Source organism: Cylas formicarius, unplaced genomic scaffold, assembly GCF_029955315.1.
Source record: "Cylas formicarius isolate icCylForm1 unplaced genomic scaffold, icCylForm1.1 PGA_scaffold_10__41_contigs__length_53128322, whole genome shotgun sequence".
Lineage (NCBI taxonomy): Eukaryota > Metazoa > Arthropoda > Insecta > Coleoptera > Brentidae > Cylas > Cylas formicarius.
Window position 1 is genome coordinate 42,435,278 of NW_026844214.1, and position 15,832 is coordinate 42,451,109.

General features: G+C 36.5%; 1 protein-coding gene across 5 annotated transcripts in view; it reads left to right on the forward strand.

Annotated features, from left to right (window-relative positions):
• The window catches only part of LOC132696185 (guanine nucleotide-binding protein G(o) subunit alpha), a 64,385-nt gene extending 48,753 nt beyond the window's left edge, over positions 1-15,632 (forward strand). For all 5 annotated transcript variants that reach the window (XM_060660879.1, XM_060660896.1, XM_060660905.1 and 2 more), the window contains 6 exons: positions 6,996-7,137; positions 7,515-7,675; positions 7,731-7,859; positions 8,740-8,869; positions 10,271-10,424; positions 11,558-15,632. In XM_060660879.1, coding sequence (XP_060516862.1) covers positions 6,996-7,137; positions 7,515-7,675; positions 7,731-7,859; positions 8,740-8,869; positions 10,271-10,424; positions 11,558-11,745 — 904 coding nt within the window. In that variant the 3' untranslated portion in view covers positions 11,746-15,632. The remainder of the gene's footprint in view (positions 1-6,995; positions 7,138-7,514; positions 7,676-7,730; positions 7,860-8,739; positions 8,870-10,270; positions 10,425-11,557) is intronic.
• The last annotated feature ends 200 nt before the right edge of the window (positions 15,633-15,832 follow it).

Consider the following 15,832-nt stretch of genomic DNA (forward strand, 5'->3'; position numbering starts at 1 on the left):
ACATAAGTCTATATTTCATAATATCTGTAGGTCAATCCATTAACTACTTAGCCTTTAGGTTAAAATAATAGGACTTTCCTTATCTCGCTTTCTATTTGAAGGTTTTGAACTTTTTCAAATGCATATTTTACACTTTTTCAACCACTAGTGCGAACAAAAGAACAGAAACAAATTTGCGTTCTTTCCTTTAATCCATAAACTATCCATAGAGAATATAAAAAATTATTTTTTTACAGATATTGTTTAAAACGGTCATATTTTTTTATCCACTACCTAGAAAACCTGGAAAAGTCAAAGGAAGCGCAAATTTTCAATTTTACAAATTTCCGTAATCAGACATAGATTATGTCTATAACATCTTAACGAGCTTAAAAATTCTCAGAACTTTTTTTTCCAAATTGGCTTAACTTGAAATGTTGTCTGGGAAAACTTGTAAAAAGTCAGAGAATTCTAAATTTCTCAAATTGCTGAAAAGCCTTTTAATGCAAATTGCTCACTGCTTTTTCAATTATTTTTAGAACCCTTTCTTCAAGTTTATGAAATTATTTTTGGTAGAAAATAAAATTTGTTCCCTGTCAAAAACAAACCGCTGTTAGTTGATTCAGAGGTGCGCATTTTTGGAGGTTATGGTGTCGCCCGTTGCCCCTACGGACACGTGAAACGCGTACCGAAAATTACGCGACGATTGTTATCGAACCAGACGGCGGCGAATTGTCAGAGTAGAAAGTATCTATTTTTAAACAGCGTCGATCCAAAAATCCCGATCCACAAGTTGTTGTTTACTCGCCATTCAATCCCGAGATGTTCGAAGCAGCACACAGCACGGCGACCACCTGGAAAGGTTTGGGCGGTGTCACACGGTGACGTCACCGCCCGCGGTTGCTCTATATTACTTTCGCGCCTGGCAGTGTTGCCGCGTCTCTATTTCTCCGTATTTAAAGTAGTATCGGTCAACCCCACCATCCTGCCTATAGAATTAATACTCCTAGGGTATAAAAACCTATTTACTCACGTAGAAAGAAAGACAGAACATCCATGTGGTAGAAAGAAACTTTGGGGTTAAGAAATTATTATGCATAACTATCAAACTTACCTGTGCATCATAATAAGATGTTATGGACGGGTAGTTAATAAATATAAATAGTAACGTCAGAACTGTCAACCAAAAAATTAACTCACTATAAATATTATTTCCGATGTCAACATTTACTTTGTTGCTTTAATATACTGTGCTTATGTATTTAAAATGTTCATAAAATGAGATTTTTCTTTTATTTGGTAACTTATTATTATTTGGACTTACTGTTACGCGCAGACGCATATCACCCAAACCCCCATCCCTTTTTTCTATTCTGTATGAATGGTTTCCCTCTCTTGGATAGGAGTGTTCCTTCTATGCCTAAAGTTGGAATAACCAGGGGACATCTATATTGTGGGGACAGGCTAGGAGAACTTAACTTTATTTTGTTTCCCTTTCTAGGTACAGGAACATAACGGCAATGTTGCGAATCGAATAGTGTTTCTATTAACCAAATCTTAGTCTCCGGTCATTTGTTTGGAATCTTGAAATTAAAATGCATTTTGTCGTTTGTCAGATAACTTATTGTTTGCCAAAATATTTCGATGATCAAACGAACTTACCTGGTAAGTGAAGTTCGATCGTAATTACACCTCTTCGTAGAAATCAATATACGTAGTCCCCCTTCTAGTCGCTAGGTGGCACCACAGCTTTAAAGCAGAGCCAAAAAACTGTGGAATAGCTTACCATGCACGGTATATTCGCCATCTATGGTCTTAACCTCATTCTATTTTAAAGCCCGTTTATAATAAATTTGCCAAAGGGCATTTTAGTACTGTTCAGAACAGAACATTGGGCGGGAATGGGTGATTTCTACGAAGAGGTGTAACATATAATTACGATCGAACTTCACTTACCAGGTAAGTTCGTTTGATCATCGAATTATATTTTACACCTCTTCTATGAAATCAATATACGGAGACTTTCAAAGGCAACTCAGCAAATTTGTTATAAAACGATTTTATTCGGCTATATAAGGAAATCCAAACCTTATGAAGTTTATGAAAGCCTCGAGTACAAATACAAAATAAATGGCTGTCCGAGAAAACAAACCTTCTGAAAAATTATATGTCCCAAATGTGGCATTAACAAAAAAGCCTGCACCTGCTGTACAAATAGATCTATTATAAAAAAGGGCAAAACATTTAGAGCATTCTCACCAATCTGTCGTTTTTCCAATCATATCAATTGAAACACCTTTACAAAACGCAGACGATGTTGAGGCATGTCGAGTGTTGTGAGCAGTAAAAATAGAAGTGTAGACGCCACTATCTTCTAAAGTTATCTTTATTCATCTGCTTTTGTTGGGTATAGTTGCTGCCCTACAAGACTTTTTAAATGTAATGAGTAAACGAGATTCACTGCCTCTTAAAGCACTGGTCCTCTCAATAAAAAACAGAATATTTGAAACCACACAAAGATTTACATCTTCATATTTATGCAAAATTAAAAACAGGTCGAGTCTTATTTATAGCTGAAATCTTAATTTGATTCGTTATTCTAATTTCTAATCCATCTGGAAATGATTTTTGTTGACCAATTCGATAAGAGAGAGCGTTTGGACTCTATGTACAATTGTTAACTTCAGTAAGAAAACTAATTTAATTGTTTTAATGACAGTTAATTGCTTTAATGACAAGTCATTAGAACGTAACCCTTTTACAAAGTCAGGGACATAACTAGGGCCTGTCATATCTTGGTTTACTTGGCCTTAGATTATAAATACCTTAAAAAACCTAGTTAGATTTGCATTGTTAAATAATTCTGAACCAAAAATAAGGCTGTGCTGCTCTGAAAGAACTCAATGAGCCATAGGACTTGCCTTGTCTAAAATGAATAGTAAGGAAATATAATACAGCCCAGGGAGAAGCAAACAGTTCGATTTATGGGAATCCCAATTTACTTGTTATTTTAGCAAAAGCATTGTCCGAAAGGTACCATTCACCATCAAAATTCAAATTCGTGGATTCCTTATCCGCTTCAAAATTATCGGAAGATCGAATTTAAGATGCTTTAACCCATAACCTCCTTTCTTCACACCAACCCCAAGGCGCCTCGAAATTTCTATTTACATACAATATTTTATTTACATACAAAATAGCAATTGTGTTATCAATCCTCAAAAGTGTCTCGCAGTTAGTCAAATAGGAGGCGAAGCATTAGAGACCAAATGAGGCCGCAGTTAATTCTAGTGCATTAATATGAAGCTGAGCTTCCCTAGGACTCCAAAGTCCTCTGGCACAATTCCCTTGGCATACAATTCCCCAACCCAAAGGAGTACCATGTGAGAAAATCTCAAGTTTGTAACATTGCTGCCTTACAGGGCATTCAGGATTCTGTAAACTTTTTAGCCACCACATAAAATCCCTTATACAAGGAATTATCATCCAAGTATCATAATTATCGACAGAGTCTTGAAGGGCTAGATATTTGATTCTCTCAAAAATTCTTAGTATATACCCAACTGTAAGAAACTGCTGGGCAAACTGAAAACTAGCACACCACAAAGCTCGGCAAAGACTCTTATTTTACAATGGTTCAAATTGCAAAACTTACTTACTCATCAGATAAAAACAAGTGATGGGATTCAAAAAAAACAAAACCTAAAAATTTACGGGATTTCCAAGGACGTAAAACATTCTTCTCATAATTAATAACAAAACCCAACCTAATCAGTGTGTTGAACATTTTTTAAGGATAGCTAACTATCACCAAATAGTAAAGTTATCTAAATAAACTATTGAGGGAAAAGCCTTGGCAGGGAAATAAGAAACCACTGATTTCATTAATTCTGTAAAGACCTGTGAAATAAATTGATTGTTACAAGATTCGCAAACTGCAATTGCACCTATCTCTACCAGGTGTTTGACCACATTACAAATTGATTCTTTTTCTTCTGTCCTGTATAACTGGCCTCGCAAATTTAATTTTATATCCATCTAACAAAGGTAGGATCTGTTCATCTTGAGTTATAGAGTTCCAAATGTCCCGGAACTCGTGCAATCTTTCAACAAAAGTACTTACTATTTTTTCCTGGGGACACAACTCCTCCCCTTTCCTCTCGAACCTTCCTGTATTTCCTCTTTTGAGGGTACAATGACTTTCACCCACTTCAGCCTTGGAACTTCCGGGAACGAAGTGGGACGGTCGAGTTTAAATTCGTATGCTATAAAAGCCTTGTTCTGGATGCACCTGACTTCAACTCGGCCACTAATTTGCAGCTAATCTGATTGATTTGAGCCTATCAGCCAAATCTTCTCCAAATAAACAAGAGTGCAACGAAGCATCAACAAGCACTTCCTTCATGCAAGGCTGTATTTCATTTGAGACCAGCGAAAGGCTTAACGCGGCTGAACTTCTATATACTGAACCTAAATGGTGTATTTTGCTTAAAACAAATATTGCATTACTTAACGTTTCGATGAGAAGTAAGTACTACTCATCCTTAACCGACTTCAAAAGCAAGGTCGAGAGCGCCCTAGCAACCACCATCAAAGCAGCCCTTGTTGTAGCCAGTCTCTCATCCCTTTTCTTTCCACCTTTGTTGATGGCAGATTTCATCTGCACATTCAATTTAGGAGAGTTCGGCACAGGATATTAACGCAAAAGGTCACTGAGACAATCTTCGGACACACCGGATTTCAAAAAGGTATTAATCTGCCTTGCCAAAATGTCATGACACGTCAAACTTTGTGTTGGGACTATCGAGCTTAAAGGCCATTTTGCTCTAAATCCTTCTCAAGGGGCTCAACAATGACATCAGAATTAATTGAAGGGCCTAAAAAATATACTTACGTTGGTGTAAGTGCATTCCAACAGCCATAAAAAATTGTTCATTATGTCCCAGTATCCCAGGCGCCTCATCCATAGCCGGACGAGCCAGACAACTCTATTTTTTCGATGTCAAAAAAATATAAAACCATATGTATGTCCGACCCCCTCACAAAAGGATTGCTTCCAATTGTGAAACACTTACATACGACTGTTGTCGTATAAGTGGGAAAGATGGGGGGTCTTTCGAGTTTTGGGGATTCCGATCGGAAGCCGGACGATGAAGTAATCGTCTCCCAATTGTGAGAAAATCTCGTTGATGGGAACCACGCCACTAGCGATTATGTAATCGCGGACGGAAAGATTTAATCTTTCGCCGTAGGTAGATTCTTTCTTCATCCGATAAGGAATAACGTAAATCTCGCTTGTACTTCTCCATTTAACTTCCAAAGACGCTGAAAAAAGCTGAAAACACCGACACCGAATGAAAATGAACATGTGCCACCAAAGCACAAAAAGAGGAATGAGGTTAAGACCATAGATGGCGAATATACCGTGCATGGTAAGTTATTCCACAGTTTTTTGGCTCTGATTTAAAGCTGTGGTGCCACCTAGCGACTAGAAGGGGGACTACGCATATTGATTTCATAGAAGAGGTGTAACATATAATGAGAATCGAACATCAATTAATTAGCGATGCAAATTTGCCTAGCCCGGATCTGTCCTTTGATCTGTTCAGTAATTCAAATTCAAAAACCATTTATTCTCATTTAGACTTGTGTTGACCAGTGTCGGATATTATAAAGATTTAAACAAAACAGATTAAATACATATACCAATATGGACTAAAACAAAACTTATTGTAATAAACTATTATCATGATGATGAGCATGATGCCCTTTTACCAGATATCTAAATTTATTTGCAGTGCAACTCTTTTGAAGTAGGTAAATGAATATAAGGTTTTATCGGTGAAACTGTCTGACTAAAAAACAAGTTTTTAATTGTTTACAAATGTCGAAATTTTGGACTGACTTATACGTATTTGGCTTAGTTTTAACATTCGAACTATATATAGTTAAAAATAAAAGTCTCATATTCTCATTTCACGAAACAGTCGATGACAAGAAAAATAACGAGGTTCAGAAAATATTGTTCTAAGGATTCACTTTTGTAATTTAAATACTCCAACGGAGCACAACATGCATAATGCTATTGTTGAGTCATAGATGGACTTTTGCAAAATAATATAAACGTGAGAGTTCTATGGAAACCAATTTTCCAAGTTAGGTGGATATCAAAATAAACATCTAGAAGTTGAACTACACTACCCTTACCTTATTGCTTATTGCTAAGTCCGACTAAAAGTTTTTTTTTATTTGGAAAGGACAAGACAACAGGTAACTTTCAGCAAAAAGTGATAGAAAATCGCCCTAGATTCTGAGATGTAACTATTGGTTCAGTCCCTGAGCTTTACTACCTGAGTTATTTAAAAAAGATTTGAACCATTTAAATCCATTCTCACTAATATCATAACTAAATAATTTGTTATGTAGCATATTAACATTTATGAAGTTAAGAACTTTTTACTTTCAACCTGGCCTCTGACAAAACCAGTCCAGAAGCGGTCCATCGCGACCAATTTCGCTATCTAGTACGCCAACGTGGGCTGAGTCCGGTGCTGCGCGCCAGAAATTAATATTCCCCTAGTCGTCGACACCCAACGGATTGTTTTGCGGCGCGTTACAGGAAATTGAAATCAATAATAAATTGGCGCGATATGTGTAATGGACACGACCCACACTTTTCCGGTGAAATCGGAGATCGTCTGCATCAGATTGTGCATTCATATCTTCATTCATTTCTTTTGTGCGGCAGTGGGCGTTGACGGGGACCACAGATTAACCGCTGGACATGAAGATTGTTCGCAGTCGGCCGCACCAACGCAGTTTCGCGTGACATGTTTGGAAATCCGTTCAGCACCAATAGAAAATAGAGACAATAAATTTTAAATAATAAACATTTAATATAGAATTTTTCGACGCATGATTCCCTCCAGGTCTTTTCTTATGGGGAGGCATTTTAGTTAAAAAATATGTTAGTGGAAATTTACGTTCCTCTGACCGCAATTTTGTGTCTCTTCCAGAATTATCCACGAAAGCGGGTTCACTCCCGAAGATTTCAAGCAATATCGTCCGGTGGTGTACAGCAACACTATACAGTCGCTGGTTGCCATCCTACGAGCGATGCCAAACCTCGGAATTAGCTATGGCAACAACGAGCGAGAGGTTAGAATTTGAAATTTTTTGTCGTGCTTCGCAATTAAATAACAAAAGCACGAGTAGGAATTTACCCTTTATAACTAAATACACAGGATATCTTCCAGTTTTCATGACGTCATTGCGTACTTAGGTCTATTCCTAGTAAAAACTTTATAAATATATATTTTTGACCTCAAAGAAATTTGATTTTTTTTACTTATTTTCCCTTCGGAACTAGTTTTCCGTCCAGAGGTCGAGCTCTTTGGTTCGAAGCTGCAGATTTAAACCGAAAAAATGAACACATGTCAGCGGCATAGACAATGACGTCATGGAAACTCGGAAATGTCTATCGAAAAATTTCGAATAGGAATATCTGCGATGCGTGGCGGTATGTTGTTTTACAGTTGGACGGCAAAATGGTTTTCGACGTCATCCAACGGATGGAAGACACGGAACCGTTCTCGGAGGAGCTGTTGGCCGCCATGAAACGGTTATGGGCCGACGCGGGTGTGCAGGAATGTTTCGGAAGATCCAACGAATACCAGCTTAACGACTCGGCCAAATAGTGAGCGGAGTCAGAGGTGGTTCGTCGCACGGCTTAACGATCTTTTTGTTTTCAGCTTCCTCGACGGCTTAGACCGGTTAGGGGCAAAGGACTACCAGCCCACTGAACAGGATATATTGAGAACGCGCGTCAAAACTACCGGCATCGTTGAGGTCCATTTTTCCTTTAAAAATCTCAACTTCAAGTGAGTGAGGTTAATTTGAAACATTTTTTTGTTATCGCCGGAAAGACCTCATGACATAACATGACAACCTATCAGATAAAGGTTAATATTGTTCACCTTAATTCCGGGAGTTCTACCAAAGGACGTCAGCGGCGTAGGCTGGATGCGTCACAGAATTTCGTCCTGTCTTGTGTCATATGTATTTATCTACATATTTGTTTGATTTATAAATTTGGTAGGGAGTTATTCTAACACGCATCGACTTAACTGCTTAACAAACGTATTTATTTGGTTGTTTAATGTAAAATTACGATCCATGATTTTATTAATCCAATTTATTTTATTTATTTTATATTTTGTTTATCAACATTTATCGAGGAGGATTTCAGTAGGGAATCTGTGTATACTAATTACAAAATAATACTTAAATTACCCCAATTTCCACTGCCCCAACAGCCGTTGCCATTGCATTGATTTTTTATTAAATGAATAATGTAAGTAAAAAAAACCTTTTTAAATATTATTTCACAAATAGTTTTTGTTTATATATATATATATATATATATATATATATATATATATCATTCCTCATCTTTTTTTTTCTAAAAAAACTAAATTCTGCATATATTTCGATACCTAAATACCACTATAATTTCACTATATTTCGTTAATTGCCATTAATTATCATTTTTCCTTAAACTTCCACTAATTACCTCTATTATCTGCAATGAATTCCCTCCCTCATTTTTCTGCTATTGTTTGTTGCCCACTTATTGATGTAGATACTCTTAGGTGTCCAATATTTTTTAGGATATATTCTACGTCAGAGCAGTAAAGTATGATTCATTGAGGTTCTTTCATTCGGAGTTGCGAACTAAAATTTCGTTGAAAATAATTTCAGATTGTTCGACGTAGGAGGTCAGAGGTCCGAAAGAAAAAAATGGATTCATTGCTTCGAAGACGTCACCGCGATCATATTCTGCGTCGCCATGAGCGAGTACGATCAAGTTCTGCACGAGGACGAGACGACGGTGAGACTTTTTTCGTTAAAATTTATGTTTTATTATCGACGCAGCGGCGTTTCCAATTTTCTTTCCCATTTTTTTTCTATTTTCAATCGATTAACCAAATGTAAGAAAAACACTACTCGAACCGACCGAATGAATCTTTATAGTTTGGTGAAACTGGGTTACTTCGAGTATGTAATAAATAAAATACAATTTTAAACTTGTAGAGGAAAGATAAACTATAATAATTGATATAGATTTGTCATTTTTATTTTTAAAAGGCGGCCATTTTTTGTTGCGTTTCTTTTAGATTGAGCGAACACGATTTCATTTGCTTATAAATATTTGCATAAAAGAATATTTAACTTTGCATCATAGCAAGATTTGTTTCTTTTTTTCATTTTCTTGTATCTAAATAAATATTCAGATAAATGTTTTGATGTGAATTTAAAGTCAAAGACCGGTAAGTAATAAAGCTTTTTCATCATGGTAAAGTGGTTCGCAAGCAATCTACATTAATAAAAGAAGGATAGACAGGATCTTATATTAAATATCACACAAAGATGAAACGAGTGGTATCTCTTTTCATCTTGGGCATTCCACATCATTCCACTCTGAATACTCCATAAGAAATAATTAAAATTAGAAGACGCATTTGCATTAAATATAAAGACTAATCAAAAGGTAGTTAACAGCGAATGAACATGGCTTTTCATTGATGGTTATTATAACAAATATTTAAAGGGATTCCTGGAATAATAATTATTAATTAGTGAATATTTTCAATAAAACACTTAAGTTATAATAGATAGGACCAAATCTAGAGAATTAGAAAAGGTAAGTATTTCCACAAATACTACTTTTAATTTGGTATCTAAATAAAAAATGTTGTTTGTTTTGAATTCACTGGTTTCACCAAACAGCAGTGGGCGGACCAATGTAGTTTAGGTTTTTTACAGCCACCGTCAGTCAGTCATTATATAGCGGACAGAGGTTGGGATTACACTACATATAACTATCAACATTGTCAATTTTTCAAAGAAACTTCCACAGGCTACTGTAATACTATTTACAAAACTTTTGTATTCCGCCTGCGTTGTTGTTGTTGGGTCGAACTTGCTAACATTTCGCCAATCATTCTTTTGGCTTCTTCAGAGCTTAACTAAAACTGAGTTTCAGTTAACGGAAACGTTCGACTCAATAGCAACCGATCCAGAAGGAATCCAGAAGTTTCTTAAATAGTATCAGCATTGTCAATCGAGAGAACGAAAAGGAATATAAAAAACTTTTTGATTTGTCACCGTTTTTTAATAATAAAATTTAAATATTAAGTACATCAACCGTAGCAGGTTTTAAAGCGAGGTCACTGATGGTACAGTTTTTTTTTCGTGTTCTTTAACGATAAAAAACATTCTCTTCTCGCAGAATCGGATGCAGGAGAGCTTGAAGCTGTTCGACTCGATCTGCAACAACAAGTGGTTCACCGATACCTCTATCATCCTCTTTCTGAACAAAAAGGATCTCTTCGAGGAGAAAATCAGGAAATCGCCGCTAACCATATGTTTTCCGGAATACACAGGTATGTCACCTATTATAAGGCGATCGTTGTTCTTTTTTTCCGTTATTTGAAAGTATATGAATAGAAGAAAAAAAATTTTTTAGCTCCCAAAAATGAAGTAATACACAATTTTTAACGTAAAATACGAAGTTGATAGTGGTTTATACCAAGTTTCTTAATGCGAGAGAGGAAAAACATGTAAATTTACAATTACCAGGGATCATTAAAGAGTGTTGACAACTTAAAGGTTATATTGTCAAGTTCAGATAAATCGCAATAAGAGTTTTCCGTAGTTCAGTTTTTAATGGTTCCAAAATTAGGGACACACTCATTTACCTGCAATAGAAAACTGTCTAACAGCTCTCAAATATCGTCGTCGCCAGCAGATAATTTCATCGTTCTTTTTTAAAAGTGATTTTCAGTTTCGAGTTTTTTTTTAACAGAAATTTATTATCTTAAAGTTTTCCTCAATTTCTTCCTGCGCGTAGATGGAATAAAATTCTCTTTTTTCCGTTCGGGCGTTATTTTGTCCAAGGCAAGTATTTTTTTTTTGTTAAGTAAAACGAGTGTATTTTTCTTCTGACGGCAATTATTTCATCCTCATTTATTATTATTTATTCTTCCTGTACTTCTCTTTGGTGACCCGATCGGGCCGGGGACAATCCGGTATAACTGCAACACATTTCAACTATTTTATTAAGCCGTTTTTCAGCAACACATTCAAAAACACTAACTTTGTCAACAACTGCCGGAAAGTAATTATAAATCTAATTTTAAGCACCAAGCCACAGAGATTTATAGTCATTTGATTTCACTACTTTACTTTAATTTCAGAGAGAAGAAAAATAAAGCTTTGTAGCTTGTCAATGTTACCATTTATACGAGGTTATCAATTTATTATAGGGTTTCAAACTACCGACTAGCATTGCCAACCTATCAATAGGCCATCTACCTGCCGCTCCCTGAACCCTTGACAATCATTATAGGTACAATACTACCCCTATGAAATACGACTAAGACCACCAAATTTTACGAGCCCGCGCGTTAAGAAACAGAATATAGGCTAGGATCTATCAACTTGTTCGTAATTCAAATAAAATAAAATTTGACGCAATAGAGCGTGCGCGTATAGTTTTGTACTTGGCCCATTGCAGGCGCCCAAGAGTACGGCGAGGCGGCCGCCTACATCCAGGCCCAGTTCGAGGCCAAAAATAAATCAACCACCAAAGAGATCTACTGCCACATGACATGCGCGACCGACACCCACAACATTCAGTTCGTGTTCGACGCCGTTACCGACGTCATCATCGCGAACAACCTGCGTAACTGTGGCCTCTATTAAGAACGAGAACATAACCTTGACGGCCAAGGACGTTTTTCTCGGTGTTCGGAGGGTAACTGTGCCCGCCGCCTCCCCGCATTCACCTAACCGTCGGCCGACGAGTCGAAAGTGGGGTTATGTTTCGTTCAGAAATGTCGCGGCGTTTTTTCCTTTTCAACCAATCTCCTCCCCCCGTTTTCGACCGCACCGTTTCTTGATTCACCTCTCGAATATTGCAACACGCACATTGCCGTTTTACCAAGTCGGTTTGCCATATTGCACAACTCGTCCGAATTATCACCCGCCGTTACACGCGAAGGCGACGCCTTAACGTCTTTTGTGAGGTTAGAGAGTTTCAGGCTAGTCGCTATGTGCGCAAACGCGCACGTTATTGCCTTTGGGTAATGTTATCATGTTATCGCGTATATTACACAGCGTCTGCCATACTCGCGACGTCGTATTGAAACGGTACATGAATTTGTCGCGGCATCATCAAGTTCATCAGTAATTTCATCGTTTTTTGATTGCAGCATATCTTATATATCGCTCACTGGGTGCCATAGTTCCTAGAAAATCAACGATTTAGGATAATAAAACTTGAAATATTGAGATAACTCATATCAACCCTCCTACTTATTACAAAATTTCTAGTGATATGTTTTTATATGTAGTTATATATTATATATTATGTATATGTAGTATTATTCTCTTTTTAAAACAAAAAATATTTTTTGAGGTTTCCTTTAAAATGTTTTTAAATTTTGTGCGTTTATTGTTTTTTTTTGCGCACATCAAGTTCAAGCAAATTAAATTGCAATATTTTGAGAAAAAAATTCTTAATAAATCAGTAGATCAAAGTTATAACATCATTTTATTATAAAAATACGTATAAAAATGTAATACGTAGTAACTTAAAAACAAACTGGAAATTAATAAAACACTAAAAATGTGCATTATACACTTTGGCACCTAAACTCACCTAAACAAGAATTATCATGGCATCTAAACAAAAGCTGATAACCAACTGACTTGGTTTTTGGAAAATAAACAAAAAGTCCTATTTTTAAAAGTAACTAAAAAAACCCGTGACATTTCAGTCTTTGCCGCTTTTCAAGCTATTATTAAAGTGATTGTGATTTCTTTTTAATAGCATTACTTTTTAGGATATCCATTAAGTCATTAAACTTTTTCGTTGCAATTGGTATAAGATCTCGAAAAGCACGGTCTAGATTCACATTTTCAAAAGATGTAAAAGTCGCGCCTGCTCGCATTTTTATTTGCGTAATGCTTATGCTTCTGTCAGTTTCATTAAAAGATGTTTTTTTTGACAATATCGCCTGAACTGTCCCAAATAGAAGTTTGAGTTACTAGCTTTTTAAAATAAAAAAAAATATATTGTAACTCACGACTTTATAAGGAGTTCCTGTCTTCTTCGCGTGTTTTACCAACATTAGGGTACACTGCGGCGATCACAGGCAGTGCCGGTTGTGCGCCTAAGATAATTAAAAACCGCGGGAAATTCAAAAGTGGCACTAACTCTCTCTAGCGGAACTGAAGTAAGATAACTATATGCTGGTATTGTTCATTGTTAAAATACAAATGTGTGAGTTTTATGGTGCACCCAGTGAGCGATATGTTTCCTAAAGATGTTTTTTTATTTCTTATGGCCACACTTCGCGGATTATTCGGCCCCGTTTTTTCGGATATAAGTAAAGAAGAAGAACGCATTACTTGGTTTGGGTGTTGGCTCTTAATCACAGTATAATTGTGGCGTTAGAGTTATGCAAAATTTTCGCATTATTTCAATGTTTATTTTTCTCTTTATCATTAGCTCTCTTCCTCTTTCGCTCTCTGTAGTGAACCTGAAGGCTCACAAATTTTCCGCTTCTTATCCTTCTATGAACCAAGACTATCAGGACCATTCTCGTGGAGTAATGACATTTCCATTTCTTTAAACCCAAACGTATCTCACTCAAGACGTTATTGCATTGCACACAAACACACACACACAGACACACACTTTCTCGTACAAAATACAATGTTGTGCCATTATGAAAAAAAAATCGCATTTATTCTCGTTTTAAGGTTTTTTATTCCCGACTTAGCTATACAGGGTGTACCCGTAACGTCGTTTAGTTGACAAATTCCTATTGGTTTCGTTCGTACAAGGCATCGGATCCTCTCCTCCAGCCCGATGTCCGCGCTGTATATATATGTCTGTTTAATTTAGAATGTGTTAGTCGAAAAAAACAGAAAGAAATGTTATTTATATTTATATATAATTTTTATTAAGAACAAAGTATATATATATATATATATATATATATATATATATATATATATATATATATATATATATATATATATATATATATATATATATATATATATATATATATATATACATACATATATACATACATATACAATATTAGGGTTTTTAGTTGTCCGTTCTGAACGATGTATAAGGTATTTGTGGACCCAAAAGCAACAAAGTCGTCTCGCTCAAGTAGATTCGCCACCTGTTTCGATCCGAGTGGGCCGCGACCGGTCGCCTCGTCTTAACTGTGAGGGAGGCGGACGGCTCGTTCTTCTTTTTCTGTCGGGGCGGCCTGGCGCGGTCGCCGCGTCGCGTAGATCAACCTAAGGTTGTAGAGTGAACGGGAAACGTTGAAGAGAATAATATATATATTGAACTTATCCATTTTAACGTGTACATATAATAATATATGGCGCTTTACAGTAATATTTAAATATGAAACGTAGCTTCAGTACCATTTAATTAGGGTGTAGCGTTCGTGAGGAAAATGTGCATTTTCAGCGAGACATTCCTGACGAGATTTTTTGCGTTTTCGGTTTAATCTCCATTTCGGTATCGGGCGCCCTGACGGCGGGCGTTGCTTCAGGGCGTCCGGTTACAAACAGGCGCCCGCGTCAAGATACACTTCAGTCGTGTAAACCAGATGCAATCATCCGTTTCTAGTTAACTGAGAGAAAATAAAACAAAAAGTTAGCGTATACATGTGGTATATAATCGTGTTTTTATTACCTGCAACGAGGACGACGCGCACGCGCGTTTCGGCACTCGCACTTTTATCGTCAATTAAAACGTTTTAAGTGGGCGTTTACTACGGGTGGCGCACATGTTTTCCGGAAAGGAAGTCCACCAGTAAACATTAAAAATAACCTCAAAATTCCGTTCGTTGCAACATGATGCGCATCATGGGTGCTCGGGTCGAGTGAAAATAAAATTTTACAGTCAAATTTGTGATCGGTGGTCGAACGTAGAGCGTCCTATTGTTACTTTGAGTAGGGTACTCATGCTTTTTAATAGTTTTTTTTTTACTTCTGCCCGACTTGGATGCGATGGTTGCCGTAAATAGATGTCGCGCGCCTACGCGTCGCCGCTCGTTGAATCAAAATGCGGTAAAGTCTGTTGTGTATAAAATTAAATAAATAGATTTGTAAGTATTTAATGTTTGTTAGTATATCGAGTCACTACGGTTTAGTTTTTTTTCTAGTCAAGTTTTTTTTTATTACTGTCACACTATTTTCTTTCTGTAATTTTTTTTTGGTATATTTACATATGAAGTGAAAATATAAATGTATGGACCCGTTTCAGTTATTAGCGTTTTCCATTCTAGGTTTAGGCAGTCCGGTCGAATTAAGCTTGTCTTGGTTCAATCGGGGTGCCAGAGAACTAAGTATTTTTTGTGTATTTGAATCTATACAAAGGAGAAAGTAGTCCAAAGTGGACGTATTCTTTTCGTAGATTTTGAAAAAAAAAATGAAGTAATATGATGAGAACTCGCGTTTCATAAAACATCTTTACTGCAGTAGTTAAGTTTCTTGGATCGTTATTTTTTGATTATCGATTATTTTAAGGAAAATAAATGTGTTCCACAACTTCACGTTGTTTGTTTTGAACCCGTTACATACACGTCGCGATGACATTCGCGTTTCCGCACAATCACACCTAATGACGTCATACATAAAGGACACTTACGTTCTAATTTGTGCTCATCGTGGCTTAAAAACAGAAACAAAGTTGTCAGTTCGATGTTGTATCGATAAACGTAGGGTAGGATCATTAAACTTCATCTCTGCA